The following is a 17933-nucleotide window of genomic DNA, read 5'->3' on the forward strand; positions in this document are numbered from 1 at the left end:
CTGAGCTAAATCCCCAACCCCGGAAACTGACTTCTAATGGTCCTCTGACCCCCAAATATGTGAGACGAAACAGCCTCCATACCCCCCCAAGTATGCTTTATTGTTTTCAATTGTAAAGATTCATTTTTCCATGAATGGGAGTTTTGCCTGTATGCATGTCAGAGCAGCATGTGTGCAGTGCCTGCACAGGCCAGAAGAGATCATTTTATCCCCTGGAACTAGAGTCAGAGGTTGTTACTAATCACCATGTGAATTGTGGGAATCAAACTAAAGGTCCTCTGGAAGAATAATTCTTGCTCTTAATTGCTCAATCATGTTGACAGCCCCACCCCCATACCTCTTTTGAGATAGGATCTCATTGTATAGTCCAGACTAGCCTGGAACTCAGAGAGATCCACCTGCCTCCGCCTCCCAAGTGCTGGGATTAAAGGCTATGAATTTTTTTTTAATGAGACAGGGTCTTTTTACGTAGGTAGCCCTGGTTGTCCTGTCCTGGAACTCACATTGTTAAACAGGCTGGCCTTGAACTCATAAAGATCCACCTGCCTCTGCCTCCCAAGTGTTGGGGTTAAAGGCACTATGAACAGAATTTTTTAAAACCTAAAAGCTGGAGATGGTGGTGCAGGATTTTAAACCCAGAACTTTTGGTAGGCAGAGACAAATGAATTTCTGAGTTACTGGCCAGCCTAGGGTACATAGTAAGTTCCAGGCCAGCCGAGGCTACACAGTGAGACCTTTTCTTTTTTTTTTTTTTCTTTTTTTCGGAGCTGGGGACCGAACCCAAGAGACCTTTTCTTAATAAAATAAAATGACAAATAAATATACCTTGGGACCAAAAGAATACCCCCCTTGGCCTCCCTGGAAAGACCTAAGAAACTGATTTTGATCCATGGGTTACAGAGGGAGAACAGCTTTAAAGAGGTTCTCAGCTGTGGAGCCTGGCCCCTGCAAAGCAGCACACCATCTTCACTGCTGAGGGAGGAAAAGGCTAGCTCGGTCTTTCTCGAGAGACAATGCAGGTAACCATTAGGACAGTATTTTTAAAAAACACTCAAGACACAGACCCAAGCTGGGTTTTATTGAAATGCCAGGAGCAGGCACATGTCAAGGGAGCCAGGGAAGGGATATTGGTGATGCAGGCTATGAGTGTGCAGGGAGGAGCAGACCTCATGTCCGACCCTGCATCTCCTCTTGGCCAGAACATGTTTGGGTCCCAATAGCATGCTCAGTCCTGTAAGGGTCCTGCCACCTGGGCCATGATGGCTCCAAGGGCAGGGACTGGAAGCACTAAGTTTTCTCCCTTCTGAGGGAGGAAAGAAAAGGAAAAATGCAGGCTAAGTATAGTAGGGACAGAGGTGGCCAGGGCAGACTTTCTTGAGTATCTGCACCCAAGCTGTGGTCCTGGGCAGTGGTGGGGAGCAGCATCAAAGAGGCAGCCAAGGGCCTGGCCCTCAGAGAGCCAGAGCCCCAAACCTGTGGAGGTTGGAGTTGGCCCTGCACAGAGGTTCAAAGGGACTGAGTGCAGGCAGTTCCCAAGTCAATGAGTCCTCAGAGCTAGGGAGCTCAGCCTTCTTGGGACAAGGAAGAGAAGAAAGAAGGATCCATCCCCAGCTGGGAAGCAAAAGGTGGTCTCTCCTACTTGGCCCCATTAGGTCAGTTCTACATTGTTGGCACGATCCAGCACTCGAGAGCCACGGGCATTGCCTCCAAGCTGGAAACGGCTCTCATAGAGAGTGGGACAAAGGTGCCAGCGATTGGCTCGGTAGATGCCCAGGTAGGTGTAGACATCAGGTTTGTAAGTGAGCAAGCACTTAATGCCTGCAGCACGGATGGCAGAATCTGCCTCCAGTACTCCCAAGCGGTCCGTGAAGTCGTCCGTGTAAACACAGATGACCTGGCGCCCACCCTCCTTGGCCCGTGGGCTCACCTTGGCCACCTGAAGACGGCCCTCAACTACAGCCCGGGCAATGCCAGCCCAGGCATGGTCCAGCTTGAAGCCAGGTGCCAGGTGAATCAGCCACTTGCCGGAGAGCACATGGTGGGTGATGGCCAGCTGGCGCAGGGTACCTGGTGTGATGGGTCGCCCACTGGTCTGCAGAGCCTCCCAGGCTGCCTGCAGCCCTTGTACATCCCCTGAATTGGGGGTGTAACCCTGCCCATAGGCTGCAATCCAGCCCACAGGTTCAGAGTTGGGTGAACCTGGGTCCCCATAGCGAGTAACTTGAGATGGTGGGTACTTGGCCAACCAGGCATCCAGCTCTGTGGCAGGTGTAGTACGGGCATCAAATACCAGCCAGGGGTCCATGTCAGCTGCCATGGCCTCTGCAGCCAGGTGCTCAGCAGTGAAGCCATCCTCACGACCACCTGGAGAGTCCTCCTCTTCCAGCTCTTCATTTGGTTCCATCCTGTTGTGAGGGAACTGAGTCAGAAGTTTGAGACAGTAAATAAAAAGTACTGGGTCCTAGAGGGTGCCAGGCACTGCTTTTAACTGTGGCCTTGGGCAAGTCTTAATGTCTGTGCCTCAGTTGCTTCATCTTCACAATGGGATAACAACTGATCCTGTCTAGATTTGTCTCTAGAATAAAATGCCTGAGGTGGAGTCGCTATTGTTAGTACTACTTTCACTGCTTAAAAACAAGGAAATTGAAACTCTGAGAAAAGGGGCTTGCCCAAGGTCATGCCTGTAAAGACCGTTAAAGCTTAAGTGTTAACTGGCTCAGGACTCTGCTACACCACAAGACTAGAGTCTCGCAGGTAGCGCGGAGCTGCAATTTAATGGACGTAGGCAAAACGCAGGTTCGCCAATCTCAGAGACTGGCTGGAGAGGGGCCAGGCCTCCCATGGTGAACTATTTGGGGCACACTTAAACACCAAGACTCTGAGACCCAGAGAGGGCAGCGGCCCATCTGGGGGTCAATGGGCAGCATCCGGACTCGAACCTGATAGGACAGAGTCTGCGCGAGGACCAGGCTCCAGCCTTACCACACCCGCCGCCATTAGTGTTCACAGCTAAGGGTTGCCTCCACCCCCGGGCTGCCCTCTCGTCGCCCCACAGTCACCTCCGGCCTTCACTCCGCTCCGCGCCAACCCAACTTCGGGCCCGGCTCCGTTCCTGCCCGGGGTCTGCGCCGCCACCCCCGCCGCGCCCCGCCCCTGCCACGGCCGCCGCCGCCGCCGCCATCTTAGGGTCCCGCCACCTCAACAACAACTTTATAGACAAACACAGTCACGGGGCGGGGCCAGAGGCGGAACCAGAAGGCTAGGGGCGGGGGCTCCAGGGGAAGGGGCGGACTGAGTTCAGGGGCGGAGCCAGCGCGAGAATCCCGGGAGGTGCAGGTCTTCAGGAGGCGGAGCTAACGTTCGTACTTTAGCTTGGAGGGCGGGTGGGCGTGGCGGGCGATCCCTGAGAAGGACGCGCACCGCCCTAGAGGATCCAAAGCCCAGCGCTTGGGTTTTGGGAGCTGCTTTTCTACGAACGGCACTAGGACCCTGCGAGAAGTGGTGTGGGCGGAGTAGGCGGCACCAGGACCCGGGGGGAACCGCGGCCGGCTGGCGGCGAACAGGCCCGGGGCCTGGAGGCTGCGGGCGGCGGCGCTGGGCCCGGCGCAGCGTGAGAGGCCCCGAGATGCCAAGCAAGAAGAAGAAGTATAACGCGCGGTTTCCGCCGGTGAGCACGTGGCCGGGATGGGCCTCTGCAGGCTGGGTTCCTGGGAGGCTTGGGCCCAGGTCCTGCTGGTGGGGGGGCGGGTGCTTTTAGGTGTTCATGGCCTGACGCCCCGCCCCTTCCATGCCCTCCTGGCTTAGTGCCCCCCGCCCTCTTCTCCTGGGATACCCCCCCGGTTCACTCAGCTCCCCTGTAGAGACACAGGAGACGAGCTCTGTCCCCTTCCCCTCGGCAGGCGCGGATCAAGAAGATCATGCAGACAGACGAAGAGATTGGGAAGGTGGCGGCAGCTGTGCCTGTCATCATCTGTATCCTACTAGGGGCTGGCTGGTTGGGCTGAGGGGCGTGGGGCGGGACTGCGGCACTCCCCTTTTTGGATTCTCCTTGACGTCCTCAGCCCGGGCACTTGAGCTCTTCCTGGAGTCTCTGTTGAAGAAGGCTTGCCAGGTGACCCAGTCTCGAAATGCCAAAACCATGACCACGTCCCACCTGTGAGTGGCCGCTAAGCTGGGCTTTTGAGGAGGCAGTGTTCTGACAGGGGGAGTGGTGCGCTGCTGAGGGAGGCCAGCTTTGTGGGTTTGGACTGATGTAGGAGAGATAAGGTGTTTTAGGTGGAGGGAACAACCAAAGCCAAGCCGCCCGCCCGAGAGGCCTGGTGGAAGTGGGGAGGGGTGTTCCACTGTACTGACACGAAAAGGTTGTTTCTATGATTCCGGAACATCAGTGTTTTGGGGGCCCTTTTTGAACACCTTTCTCTCCCACTTCTACAGGAAGCAGTGCATTGAGCTTGAACAGCAATTTGACTTCTTGAAAGACTTGGTGGCATCTGTGCCTGACATGCAGGGTGATGGGGAAGACAACCACACGGATGGGGACAAGGGTCCTCGAAGGTGGGTAGCCAAAACCAGGTATATAAGTGGGAAAGGCCAAGGCCACAAGGGTTGGGGGTGGCTGGGGGGTGAAGAAGGGGAGAGAGTCCTCTGTGCAGATGGCCTGTACCTTCCCGAAGGGGCCGGAAACCAGGCAGCAGTGGCAGGAAGAATGGAGGCACAGGAAGCAAAAGCAAAGACAAAAAGCTGTCCGGGACAGACTCAGAACAGGAGGTGAGTGAGGCCGGTGGGGAAGGCCTGGTCTCATCCTTGTTACAGCCTTTGTACCTAACTCCATTGCCTTCCCAGGGTTCTGGGCTCAGAGAAGGGTCCAGACCTTCTCATTAACCTGACCCTTGCTGTGCTCACAGGATGAGTCTGAGGACACAGACACAGATGGGGAGGAAGAGACACCACAGGCTCCACCCCAAGCCAGTCACCCCCCTGCCCACTTTCAGAGGTGAGCACCCCAGGGACACCAGAAAGGGGCACAACAAACTCCCCAGAGCCAGTTAGTTTTACTTCCCTAGCCATTGGTGGTGGTGGTGGTGGCTGACTTTAGGGAATGGAGGGGAGAGAACACCATTAAACACAAGAGATTGTTCTGAGAAGGCCTTGCCTCCATGGTAGTGGGTCGGAGAGAGTCTGGAGAATGGTCTTTGCTGGGACCTTCCCTCCTAGGGGGCGTTGTCTCCATGATGTAATGGGTGGCTTTGACTACATCTGCTTCTGTCTCTGGAGAATGGGGGTAGGCCTGTGGGTTGGGCACAGCACAGTTCCAAGCTCTGATTTTCTCCATTTTCTGTCCTGCAGCCCTCCAACTCCCTTCATGCCCTTCACCTCTCCTCTGCCTTTACCCCCAGCACCCCCTGGCCCCTCAGCACCTGAGGCAGAGGACGAAGAGGATTATGACTCCTAGCGCCCTTTAACCCTGGCCATATGCTCTTTTAGTTAGTATTAGTTGCTTTGGGGAGAAGAGAAAGATGGAACTGTTCTTAAATTTATTAAAAAAAAAAAAAGGATTTTGGTTTCTTTTCATCCTGTGTCCAGGGCTTCGTGGCTGTATTGCCCATCCCCCCACCTCCCCACATGGGGGCAGCAGGAAGGGACATTGTTGGGGCAGCCAGTGATTGAGTAAAAACAGGGAGTCTGACAGGAGTCTGGGGCACTGAAGAAAGGAATGTGGTCTAGGGACTGAGTTGCCACATGCTGGGAGTGCTAAGGGGTGACCTCTCATTGTGTGGGACCTTGGGCACCTTCTTCCCCTCTCTGGACTGCTGAGAAGGGACAGATGGAATCAGTACTGAGACTGGGCCTTGAAAAGTATAGTGTTGGGCTGGAGAAATGGTTCAGTGGTTAAGAGCACTGACTGCTCTTCCAGAGGTCCTGAGTTCAAATCCCAGCAACCACATGGTGGCTCACAACCATCTGTAATGAGATCTGATGTCCTCTTCTGGTGTGTCTGAAGACAGCTACAGTGTACTTATAGATAATAAATAAATCTTTAAAAAAAAAAAAAAAAAAGAAAAGTATAGTGTTTGGCAGCCAGTGCAGTGACGGGCTCGGCACAGTGAAGAGATGGGTAGCTGAGATAGCAGAGGGTCTGCGAAGCATCTTTGGAGCCAAGCAGTCTGCCAACTGTATCTGAGCAGCCTGGGCAACCTGTGTGCCAAAGGCAAGAGGTACATCTTCAGGGAGCAGCAGTGCTGAATGAAGCAGGAAGCAGTAGCCATGTGGGGTTCCCAAGTGTAAAAGCCCTAGAGGGGATGGTAAGTCATCTGTCAACAAGCTTACCAGCTTCTTCCTGATGGAGGCATTCAGAGACCCTTGGGGATGTGCTAGGTGTGTGGGTGAGGACAATGGTGGCTGTAGTCTGGGGAGACTTAGGCTTGAAGACAAGCTGCAAAGGGCCAAGGGAGGATATCACCTTTGCACCTTTTCTCATTTTCTTCTGCTCTTTGGGACTCCTTTCCAGCTGAGGGACACAGGAGGAAAAGACAAGATTTAGCTTGATGATCTCAAGTTTGGCTGTGATGAATTTGGGGTGCTCTTGACACTGGATTGGTCTTGTGAGAGTTGAGGCCTAGAGACAGGTGTGTGGATGGAGGGGAAGGCACCAGACAGGAGCTGTGGGGTCCTGAGCAACCCACATGGTCTGGTAGAAGGGAGAGGGCCCAAGTATCCCTGAAGGAAGAGCCTCTGAACCCCTGCTTCAGCACTCTTGAGGGAGTGGGAAGCTGAGACCATGCTGGGGCTAAGAAGGGACTAAAACGCACACGGTATGTTTGCTTTTTCTTTTAGAAGATTGTCTTACATGTGTGGGTGTTTTTCCTGCATTGTGCACTGCATGTGTGCCTGGCGTGAACAGAGGCCAGAAGAGGGCATTGAATCCCCTGGAACCAGAGTTATATAGAGATGGTTGTCAGCCACCTAGTGAGTCCTGAGAGTCTGAACCCTGATCTTTTGGAAGAGCAGCAAGTACTCTTAACTGCTGAGCATGTCTCTAGCCCCCCTGTTTTTTAAGATGACAAAGGTTGGTGCCCCGGCACTGGAACAAAAAGGATTTAAAAATGGCAGAAACTTAGGTTTCCAGAGAAGAGCGGGTAGATGAAGGTTGGACCTGTGGCCAACGCCAGCATGAGAAGGGAGAGGGTGGACAAAGGGGTTTTGTGGGGAGCATTGAAGAGCCAGTAGTTTAACGGAGACCGAATTGTGAAGCAGGAGGTAAAGTGCCTGTGCTATGTAAGGGAAGAAGGTAGGCTAGGGCAGTGGTTAGAACAGTGGGAAGACTTGAGACATGATTTAAGAATGCCTGGGTGCTGGAGATAGACCTTCAAGGGTGCTGTCTGCCTTCCTTCTACTCCCAGTTTCATTATAGTGCTCCTGTGAGTCCTCCACCCCAGCATGAGATGTGGGGAGCTGACTCCACTTCTCAGATTGAGGGACAGGCATGATGCGGCCTGGTCAGTCAGTGCCACACTCTGGCTGTGCTAGCTGCTGTAAGGTTGGGGTAGACCCCAGCACCCCTGAGCTAGTGATGCTGGTAGAAGGGGAGCTGGGGACTGGAAACGTCTTATCCACTCTAAAGGTTGAGGATAAAACCAATGCAGGAGCTAGAGCCTGAGGACATTGGAACCCTGGTGCCTGGTGTGCCAGTACTTTCTAGTCACATGAGCTGGGAGGCTTCCTTCCACTTCATACTACTTATACCTAAAAGAACTCTGGGTAGCATGGGGACTGTGAGTAGGGTGTGATTCCTAGGAGCAATGTTTTTTAGTAACAGATGGGGACAGACCCAGGGAAGGCAAATAGATGGACACCATAGCAAAGGCCAAGGGATTGAGTTAGAGGAGGAAGAGGCTCTTAAGAGCCTATCACTGATGTTTATCCAAGTAGAGGATTCTGGGCCTGGAGACATGGTTCAACAGTTAAGAGCACTTGCTCGGGTAGAGGACCCTGGTTTGCTTTTCGGCACCCACTTGACGGCTCAACCATCTGTAGCTTCAGTTCCAGGAGACCCGAAGCCCTCTCAATGCACATACATTGTCACACATACATGCAGGCAAACATATACATAAAATATTTTTAAAAAATGGGGGGGTTGGGGATTTAGCTCAGTGGATTTAGCTCAAGGCCCTGGGTTCAGTCCCCAGCTCCAAAAAAAAAAAAGAAAAGAAAAGAAAAAAAAAAAAAAACGGGATCCGGAGCAGGTGTAGTGGTACCTGTAACCCCAGTAGAGGCAGAAGGATCTCAAGTTTAAGGTTGGCCAGGGCAGCACACTACAGCTCTGACTCCCAAGAACAGAAGATCAGTTCTGAACTCAGGGTTCAGAGGATGATGGGAAGGCGAGGAAGCCTGGGTTACTGGGCAGAAGACCTGAGGAAGCTCAGGTGGCTGTAAGGTGGTGCCTGCCAACACTGGGCCTGCAGCTCACGTAAGGTCTAGAGCCGGGGCCTCCACCTCCAGGCCCTTGGCGCCCATCACCTGCACTCACTCACTGGCCTTTGACAAGCTCTGTAGCTTCTCTGCCTTATTTCTCAGCTGTAATGTGGGTCTCGTTATTTTCTGTGTTAGCTGAGTTCTACACTAGTTACACCTCTGTGGGCAACCTTGATCCAATAAAACCCCAGCGCACGTCTTTACTCTCAGCACCCAGGAGGCAGAGACAGGCAAGGCTACCCTGTCTCAAAAAACAAAAAACAAGCCCAAAACAAAACCCCATCGTACCCAAATGCTCAAATATAGAGTTTGTCTCTTGCTCACCTAAGGTTCATAGTCAAAATGAGCTTTATCTGGTTGTTAACGCTTTGAGGGCCTCGTGACCCCACCATCCTCAGCCCCTGACTTAGAAGGTCACTAGAACAGGGGTGTGAGAGCCCCCGAGAGTTTGTGTTTTTGAGACGGTCTCATTAGTAACTCTGATTGGCTGGAGCTAGATTTGTAGACCAGGCTGCCCTCCCTCTGTTGGAATTAAACTTTTCTCTTTTGAGACAAGGTCTTGTTATATGACCCCAACCGTCTGGTACAAGCTTCGTAGCCCAGGCTTCAGGTCATAGCAACAATCCTCCTGCCCTGCAGCTCCCAAGCGACGGAAACATAGATGCTCTTCCATGCCTTGTTAAAATTGTCCACAAAGTCTACTCAAACCAACCTAGGTGACCATTAGCTATTTTTTAAAGATATGTTTTTTTTCAAAGAACTAATAAAAATTGTTTTTGTTGTTTTTTGAGACAAGGTCTCTCTATGTGGCTCTGGTTTTCCCGAAACTCACTATGTAGACCAGGTTGGCCTTGAACTCACAGAGATACAGGTGCCTTTTCCTCCAGAGTGCTGGGATTAAAGCTCTATATCTGATGAGGAAAAATAATTCTAAAAGTAGGTAAGACTGACTTTTAACTTTGTGTGTGTGAGAGAGAAAGTGTGCATGCATATGTACACACAGCTAACAAAATAATGAGACCCACATTACAGCTGAGAAATAAGGCAGAGAAGCTACGGAGCTTGTCAAAGGCTAATGAGTGAGTGCAGGAGTGTGTGTGTGTACCACAGGTGCCCTCACTCATGGGAGGTGGTGTATTTCCCAGGAGCTAGAGTTACAGGAAGCTGTGAGCATTTGTTGTGAGCACTGGGAACCAAACTCAGGCCCTGAGGAAGAACAGTATGCATTCCTAACCACTGAGCCATCTCCCCAGCCCCACATCAGCTATTTTCTATCACATGGCCTCAGAACAAGGGCTGGAATCCTCATCAGAGGACACAAGCCTTAAAAGGGCAGTGCAGCTGGGGTGGGCCCAGATCATGTACCATCGAACATCAAGGGGAGGCAGTTGCTATTACTGTCTTACTGGCCTGTTGACCTTTACCAGGAGCCATAATATGTGACTACCTTAGCCCTGGGTGTGGCACAGCTAGTGTCAGCTAAAGACTAGGACTCCCTGTCAACAGGAAAGGAGCCTGCAGCTCACTGCAGGATTTGTTAAGGGAGCACACAGAGGAGAGATGGGCTTTCAGGTACCCATCAGAAAGAAGCCTGAGGAAGGTCTGACTTCACCTGGTGCTAGGGACCATGTGTAAATGCAGAAGTCATACCCTGCTGATGGCCATGTCGCTGGGGACCCTCTTTGGAAAATCACTTAGTAGCTGCTCATCTACTCCACTGCCATACCATTTCACCAATGATCCCATCTTAGGCCACTTTCCAAGAGAAATCTAGGCACGTGTCCTCCAAAAGACGTGAAGAGTACTCGCGTTTGGGCGTGGCAGGGAGAGGAGGGAAACCCAGATGGAAACAGCCGGACCAGAAGTTCAAGGACACTTTCAGCTACACAGCAAGTTAAACAAAACACCTTTAAAAGGGAGCTGGAGAAATGGTTCAGCAGTTAAGAATGTTGGATGCTGGGGTTAGGGATTTAGCTCAGTGGTAAAGTGATTGCCTAGCAAGCGCAAGGCCCTGGGTTCGGTCCTCAGCTCTGGAAAAAAAAAGAATGTTGGATGCTCTTCCAGAGGACCCAAATTTGATTCCCAGCAACCACATGGTGGCTCACAATTGTAACTCTAGTTCCAGGGGATCTGATGGCCTCTTCTGTCATCCTTAGGCACCAGGCATGCATTGGTCCCTAGACAAATTAAAATAAAACATAAATAAAAATTTTTTTTCTTTTTTTTTTTTCTTTTTTTCGGAGCTGGGGACCGAACCCAGGGCCTTGCGCTTCGTAGGCAAGCGCTCTACCACTGAGCTAAATCCCCAACCCCATAAATAAAAATTTTAAAAAGATGCTTTTATAGTCTCCAATGGAGACAGCCCGATGCCTATGCCCAGGGCATACATGACTACATGGATAAACATTAGCACGTGTGTGGCAGACATTAAATAGTGAAAAAGGCTGGGTGTGGTGCACGCCTTTAATTCCAGCCCTCAGGAGGCAGAGGCAGAAGGATGTCTGTAAATGGAAGGCCAGCCTGATCTACAGAGCAAGTTGAAACCACCTAGAGTCACATGGTGAGACCCTACTTAAAAAAGCAAACCCTTGTTACACACAATAGGGAAACCTTATAGATCATGCCAGGCAACAGAAGCCAAAAAAGTACACTGGATGATGTAATGGACTTAACTTAAAAAGTTCATGGGCCAGGAATTGCAGCACACACCTGTGATTCTGCTACCCAGGGACAGGAGAATCCCAGGTTCAAGGCTACTGGGCTACAAAGTGAGAGACTGTTCAAACACAAGACTAGCAGAACTGATGGTAGCATGGCCATTAGGGGTAGGGATTGGCTGACAGATACAGCTGCTAACTCCATGTTGGTCACATACAAAGGCACATTGAGCTACATTTAAGATCTGTACATTTTATGATATCCTCATAAACATCTTTTTAAAAGATTTATTTCATGTATGTGAGTACACTGTCTCTGTCTTCAGACACACCAGAAGAGGGCATCAGATCCCATTACAGATGGTTGTGAGCCACCATGTGGTTGCTGGGATTTGAACTCAGGACCTCTGGAAGAGCAGTCAGTGCTCTTAACCGCTGAGCCATCTCTCCAGCCTCCTCATAAACATTTAATCTATCTGTCAATCGTGGGTATAGGTTGGACTAGCTCAGTTAAAAGTGCTTGCTGCTCTTCCAGAGGTCTTGAGTTTGGTTCCTAGCACCCACATTAGGCAACTCACCATTGCCTACAACTCCAGCTTCGAGGGAACTGAGGCCCTTAACTGGCCTCTGAGCCCCTCATGCACACAAGCATGCACATACTGGCACATAAAGAAGTCTCGGTCTGGGGTTGGGGATTTAGCTCAGTGGTAGAGTGCTTGCCTAGGAAGCGCAAGGCCCTGGGTTCAGTCCCCAGCTCCGAAAAAAAGAACCAAAAAAGAAAAAAAAGAAGTCTCGGTCTAGTATGGGCACACCTCTAATCTTCGCACTCTGGAGGCACATGCAGGCAGATCTCTGATTTTGAGGCCAGCCAGAAACACACAGTTCCCATCTCAAAACTACAAAACAACAAATACATTTCTAAAAAGTAAAAAAGAGCCTAAGAACCTCTCTATTCTCAGCACTGAGTGTTCTAGATGGTGTAATTCTGCAAACAAAATGTTCTTGGAGTTTATATCTGAAGAGGACACAGATGATAACGTTCAGAAATAGCATGTCAGATGGCGATTCGTATTGTTGAGAACGTAGGGAGGAGTGGGAGCTGCCCGGGGCAGGAAGAGGGTGACCTAGAATTCTGCACCAGTAGTGGAAAGAACTTGAATAAGGTTAGATCTGAGTAAATCCTACTGAGTAGGGAGTGAGCAGACAGCTCTGCGGGAAAGGCTCAGCAGGGAGGACAGGAGTATATATTGGGTGTTGTTCAGTTCCCTTTCTTTCCCAGCCTCCACTTCCTCAGCCACTGCCTGAAGCCTGACTCAGTCCCATCTTGGCAGATGGGGTCCTTATGGCTGCTGGCAGTTCTCCTGGCCCAGACGTTTAGGGGCGATCTTAGTGTCATGGGATACTTTACAGCTCATTTGCCTAGGGTACTGCTTGGCCGGGAGCGTCAGAGGCCAGGGGAAAGGGCAGAGGGAAGAGAGTTGTGAGTCTGAGAGATCTCACCCACATTCCTTGAGTATGACTTCCAAGCCCGGAGGACGTTTCCCTTCTCTTGGTATCGCCTTCCACCTCTAGTGGGAAGGTGTTACAGCCTCTCAGGTACCAGGATTGTTAGATCCAAGTCCACTGTTGGATGTCAGTCCTTCAGAGCCACCCTCTAGAGGAAGTGTCCTCACCATTCCCAGCCTACAGATGAGGAACGGAGGTGAGCACCAAGTTTTCCCACTGGCACAGTTGCCAATGGGGGCTTAATACAGCTCATGAGTAGACTGGCACATAGAGGAACAGAGTTGCCATTGTCCCCAGACCCATGTCTTTGGAGCAGGAAACAGAGCTGTGGGACTCAGATATGACCAAGTGCCCACGCACTAATGGGCGTGTACCCTGGCTGGGGAAGAGCACTCGGGTTAGTACTCTCCTCCGGGATGATGTCACTGCTCCTTGGTGCAGGATCTTTGGTAACGGTAGATCTGCACCTCCTCAGGGACTCCTTAGAGCTGTTGAGTGTACAGGGCCCCATGGCCACCTCCCATCGTGGGAGCTATCTTGACATTCCCAAATCACAGCTCTTCTTACTGTGTGGGTAGACGGTCATGTGTGTGCAAATGGCCTTTTTAAAAACTAAATTGTACCTGGCTCCTAGCCCTCTCTCAACCCCCTGCCCCACAACCAACTCCACTGGATAATCTGGAACTTTCTCTGTAGTCTAATCCAGGCTAGCCTTGAACACACGGAGATCTGCCTGCTTCTGCCTTCCAAATACTGGTGGTTAAAGGAAGATGCTACCATGTCCTACTCAAGTGTCATCTAATTTTTTAAACAATTCGTTTGTATGGGCAGTTTTTGCCTGTGCAAGTGTCTGTGCGTCGTGTGTGTGCAGGTGGAGGTTTGAAGGGCCCACCAGAACTGGAGTCACAGGTGGTTGAGAATTCTCATGTGGGCATTGGGAATTTAACCTGGGTTCTCTGCTATTTTGTCTTTTTTTTTTTTTTTTTTTTTTCCTGGAGCTGAGGACCGAACCCAGGGCCTTGCGCTTGCGCTCTACCACTGAGCTAAATTCCCAACCCCTTAACCTGGGTTCTCTGGAAGAGCAGCCAGTGCTGTTACCTGTTGAGCAATCTCTCCAGTCCCTCAAATGTTATTTTTAAAAACTGAATAATAGCTGGACATAGTAATACACACCCAATTTCTATGAATTCTGGGCCAGCCTGGTCTACATAATGAATTCCAGGATAGCCAAGGCTGCATAGTAAAACCCCATCTCAAAATGCTAAACAAACCAACAGAGACAAATAAGCACTATTCCTGAACCGCATCAGCAATCAGAGAATTGCAAAGAGAACCCCCACCCCGCTGACAGGAGCAGAAAGTCTGATACGGGCTGGAGAGATGGCTCAGCAGTTAGGAGCACTGGATCTCTTTCTAGAGAACCTGCCAGTTCACAACCATCCATCTCTCCACTTCTGGGGGATCCAGTGCCCTTTTCTGACTTCTTTGTTCACATGGTACATAGATGTCTATGCAGGCAACACCTACACACATACACCTACACACATAAAATGTTAGAGAGACTATGGCAGATGGGCTGTTGTGAGGAATGGGTGAAAGGAAGTGTGGGGCCTGCAGTGGGAGAACCTATTTCTTTCTGTAAAATGGGGATGGTAAGGGGCTGGAGAGATGGCTCAGCGGTTAAGAGCACAGACTGCTCTTCCAGAGGTCCCGAGTTCAATTCCCAGCAACAACATGGTGGCTCACAACCATCTGTAATGGGATCCGATGTCCTCTTCTGGTGTGTCAGAAGAGAGTGATAGTGTACACACATACATAAATTAAGTAATACATCTTTTTTTAAAGCTTTAAAAACCTGGGGATGGGGGTTGGGGATTTAGCTCAGTGGTAGAGCGCTTGCCTAGCAAGCGAAAGGCCCTGGGTTTGGTTCCCAGCTCTGAAAAAAAGAAAAAATAAATAAATAAAAACCTGGGGATGGTAAGGTATATGCAGTTTGACACCTGAAGTTCCCAGCGTGGAACCCGGCACATATGAACACCACACATCCCACACTGTGATGGCTGATCCTGACTGTCAACTTGGTAGAATTTAAGTCTCCATGGAAACAAACATAAGTACATGTGAGGGAGTCCCTAGAGTGGCCTGGGTAAATTGGGGACAGTCAGTTGAGTGTCAGTGTCATCTCTGCTTCCTGACTGTGGATACCAAGTGACCGGCCACCTCACACTCCGGCCACTGGGACTCCCGAGCCCTGCTACACTATACCCTGTAGCTGTGAGCTGAAATAAACCCTTCCTTAAACAGCTGTTGACAGGTATTTTGTGCTAGGGCCAGGTAAAGTGATTAGTGTGTATGTGTGTACGAACCAGGGCCTGGGAGGCAGATTGGCAGGGCTGGGGTGCATCTGGGAAGCAGGGAAGAAGAGGAGGGGTGCAGAGCAGTGGAAAAGGCCTTTCAGGATTCTGTTAACTCATTGAGTGCCCTAAACTAATGAGCTTGCTAGTCAAATGTATGTACCATGGAGGCTAAAAAGACATCGTTATCTTTTTAAAATCACAACGAAGCTGAGTGTTTTGCCTGCACGTGTGTCTGATTTGCACTTGGTGAACTGCCTTGTGGGTATTGGGAGTCGAACATGGGTCTTCTGTCCTGATATTGCAGGCCAGTGTTTGTAACAGCTGATCTGTCTCTCCAGCCCATTGTTGTCTTCTAGAATGACTTAAACTGATTTATCTTGGTTTTTACTTTTTTTTTTTTTTTTTTTTTTTTTGAGATAGGGTCTCTCTACATAGCTCTGCCTGTCCAGGCTGGCCTTTAATTCAGAGACCCCCCTGAGATTAAGGGCAGCCCAGCCTTGTCCTGTGGTCTTTCAGAATGAAGTAAACTGACCATCTCACCTTGCTAAGTTAGCCAAGCCTCCTATGCAGGCAGGGTGCTCTTTGGGGCCTGTCTTCTTTCAATCCCTCAGCGTATTTACTGAGCACCTACTTGGTTCACCTGCCCAGCTCCTGTTCCTGGAGGTGAGTCAGACACAGCTGCTGTCCTGCCTGTACGACACATGGGTAGGACAGGGCTGATGAGCAGAGCTAGACAAATGGCAACACTTAATGCTTGGTGTCCAGTGCTGGGCAGAAAGTGACACCAGGACTGGAGGGAGAGAAAGCTCCCAGCTCCACCTTTCATGCTGGGAACCAAAGGATGCTGTTGGTGAAGGACCCAAGTGCCAATTCCTGGGGTGAGGCAGTGGTCCCTGCTCCAGCCACAGTTCCCCTTTACCCACCATCTAACTTGGTGTGCAGTGCTTGGTTTCTTAGACTTGCTTTCTCCACACACCACACTTCTTTCTTTGAAACAGGGTCTCACTGTGTAGCACTGTCTGGTCTGGAACTTGCTAAGTTAACCAAGATGGCCTCTCTCTGCCTCCACCTTCTGGATACTGTGAATAAAGCTACTCTGAACTGTTGAACTCTCTGCTTTTGATCCTTGGTATATTAACACTGAAGTGGAATTGCTAGATACCATGGTGTGGTGCTTTGGATGAGAATGGCTCCCACAGGCTGACAGATTTAAATGACTTGTTTACCAGGTGGACTGGCATGATTAGGAGGCGTGGCCTCGCTGCAGTCGGGGTGTGAGTAGGGGTCCCATGCCAGACCTGGTCTTGCACTTTCTCTCTGCTTGAGGACCAGGATACCAGCTCTCAGATGGCACTCCAACACCATCCCTGCCGGCCTCTTGCCTTGGCGCCTGCCATGGTGGCCACAGACTGTAAGTAAGCCTCTGAAACTGTAAGCCAGCCCCCAAGGAAATGCTGCCTTTGATAAGCTGCCTTGGCCATGGTGTCTTTTCACGGAAATAGAACAGTAACTAGCACACATTAACTACTTAATTGTACTTATCTCTCTCTGTGTGGGTGTTTCCCTGTGCAACAGATGGGTGCTGTGGAATAGTGCCCTGGGTCCTCTGGAACTTGAGTTACAGAAGGTTGTGAACTGTCACATGCTGGGGAACAAACCCAGGTCCTTTGCAAGGGCAGACAGTGCTCCCAACCACTGTACCACCATCTCTCCGGTTTCTCCCTCTACCCCCATTTTTAGAAACAGGATCTTTCATAGCTTGTGTTGGTTTCAAACTCACTATGTAGCCAAGGGTGACCTTGAACTCCTGAAGTTTCTGCCACCTCCTGAATGAATGCTGGCCTTACAGGTGAGCCCCTTCCCACCAGTGTGAGGGATCTTACTGCTGAGCCCTTCCTTCCATCGTGTTGATCTTCCTGTTTTTCTTTAAGGTTTGTCTTTACACTAGGTCCACGCTGTCTGATGACTGAAGCTTTTACCAAGACTTTCAAATGGGAAAATGTAAAATAAGTTACCGGACCTTGTTTTGTTTCAAGATTGGCTATTCTGGGTCCTTTGGACTTCCATATGAACTTTATGGTCAGCTTATGGAGACCCAGAAAGACAGCTGAGGTACTTTCCCCCCTTTTGTCTTGTGAGTGTTGGGGAGTATGCACAGGTGCGGAGTTCAGGACACCCTCAGAGAGTCAGCTCTCCCTGTCTACCCTGTGGGTTCCTGGGATGGAGTTTGAGTCGCCAGCCTTGTCTGCAAGCGCCTTCATCCACTGCACCATCCCACCAGCCTGCCAACCGAGGTTTGGATAGAGCCTTCTCAGCAGGACTGTTTCATGGAGACTGCTACTCGCTAGGCTTGCTTTAGGGACAGATGTTTTTCTTTCTGGTGAAGAATTACATTTTTGCCTGATTTGGTGGCACACAACTTTACCCAGCGCTCTCGGAGAGGCACATGGACCTGAGTTCCAGGCCAGGCAGGGGTACCCAGTGAGGCCGAGTCTGAAAGGCGCCCTTCCTAAGCTGCAGAGCTGCCTGCAGGCTGGGCAGTGAATTGAACTCCTAGTTCCCAGCTCTGCTGAGCAGCCACTCCTGCAGGGAAGAGCTTTGTTAATGCAGCTGTTTGGAATCCGTTTCTGCTCTTTTAAGTAACCCCTCCCCCATACTGGTATCTTTCTTTGGCAGGACGTTGGTTCTCTATCCGGGGTGAGAGGATGTTTCTTCTTAGCTCCCCAGGAATGATGTCATACAACGACATGCCACAAAAAAGGAAAGCATGGAACTGTAGGTGTCATGGTGCACTTGTGGAAGTCAGAGGACTTGAATCTGTCCTCTCCTACCACGTGGGCCCTTCTTCTTCTATGTGGGGGTCAAAGTCAGGTCATCAGGCTTAGTAGTAAGGACCCTCAGTAGCCAGCCGGCTCCCAGCCACATTCTAACTCTGCCTCGC

At 50.6% G+C, this 17933-nt stretch overlaps 2 protein-coding genes across 4 annotated transcripts; one reads left to right on the forward strand and one right to left on the reverse strand.

Annotated features, from left to right (window-relative positions):
• Positions 1-1037: 1037 nt before the first annotated feature.
• On the reverse strand, positions 1038-3290 carry C2H11orf68 (chromosome 2 C11orf68 homolog). 2 transcript variants are annotated; one of them, XM_032891167.1, is made up of 2 exons: positions 3060-3290; positions 1038-2405 (listed from the first exon to the last, which is right to left on the reverse strand). In XM_032891167.1, the coding sequence occupies exons 1-2, from the start codon at positions 3179-3181 to the stop codon at positions 1649-1651; spliced, it is 879 nt and encodes a 292-aa protein (XP_032747058.1). In that variant the 5' UTR covers positions 3182-3290; the 3' UTR covers positions 1038-1648. The 2 variants fall into 2 exon arrangements, with proteins under 2 accessions (XP_032747058.1, XP_032747059.1); XM_032891168.1 differs by having other exon boundaries at positions 1038-2419.
• Positions 3291-3376: 86 nt separating this feature from the next.
• Drap1 (DR1 associated protein 1) lies at positions 3377-5571 on the forward strand. Of its 2 annotated transcripts, none has more exons than XM_032891172.1 (7): positions 3377-3667; positions 3900-3972; positions 4062-4155; positions 4435-4554; positions 4653-4767; positions 4905-4993; positions 5347-5571. In XM_032891172.1, exons 1-7 carry the CDS (start codon positions 3626-3628, stop codon positions 5450-5452), a joined length of 639 nt encoding a protein of 212 aa, XP_032747063.1. In that variant the 5' UTR covers positions 3377-3625; the 3' UTR covers positions 5453-5571. The 2 variants fall into 2 exon arrangements, with proteins under 2 accessions (XP_032747063.1, XP_032747064.1); XM_032891173.1 differs by having other exon boundaries at positions 4674-4767.
• The last annotated feature ends 12362 nt before the right edge of the window (positions 5572-17933 follow it).

This window comes from Rattus rattus, chromosome 2, assembly GCF_011064425.1.
Source record: "Rattus rattus isolate New Zealand chromosome 2, Rrattus_CSIRO_v1, whole genome shotgun sequence".
Taxonomy (NCBI): Eukaryota; Metazoa; Chordata; class Mammalia; order Rodentia; family Muridae; genus Rattus; species Rattus rattus.

Coding starts and splice junctions, on each gene's coding strand:
- C2H11orf68 (XM_032891167.1), bottom strand. CDS start 3,181: ATGGCGGCGGCGGCGGCGGCCGTGGCAGGGGCGGGGCGCGGCGGGGGT. Junction 2,406..3,059: donor GAGCGGAGTGAAGGCCGGAG/GTGACTGTGGGG, acceptor CCCTCACAACAG/GATGGAACCAAATGAAGAGC.
- Drap1 (XM_032891172.1), top strand. CDS start 3,626: ATGCCAAGCAAGAAGAAGAAGTATAACGCGCGGTTTCCGCCG. Junction 3,668..3,899: donor ATAACGCGCGGTTTCCGCCG/GTGAGCACGTGG, acceptor TCCCCTCGGCAG/GCGCGGATCAAGAAGATCAT. Junction 4,156..4,434: donor ACCATGACCACGTCCCACCT/GTGAGTGGCCGC, acceptor CCACTTCTACAG/GAAGCAGTGCATTGAGCTTG.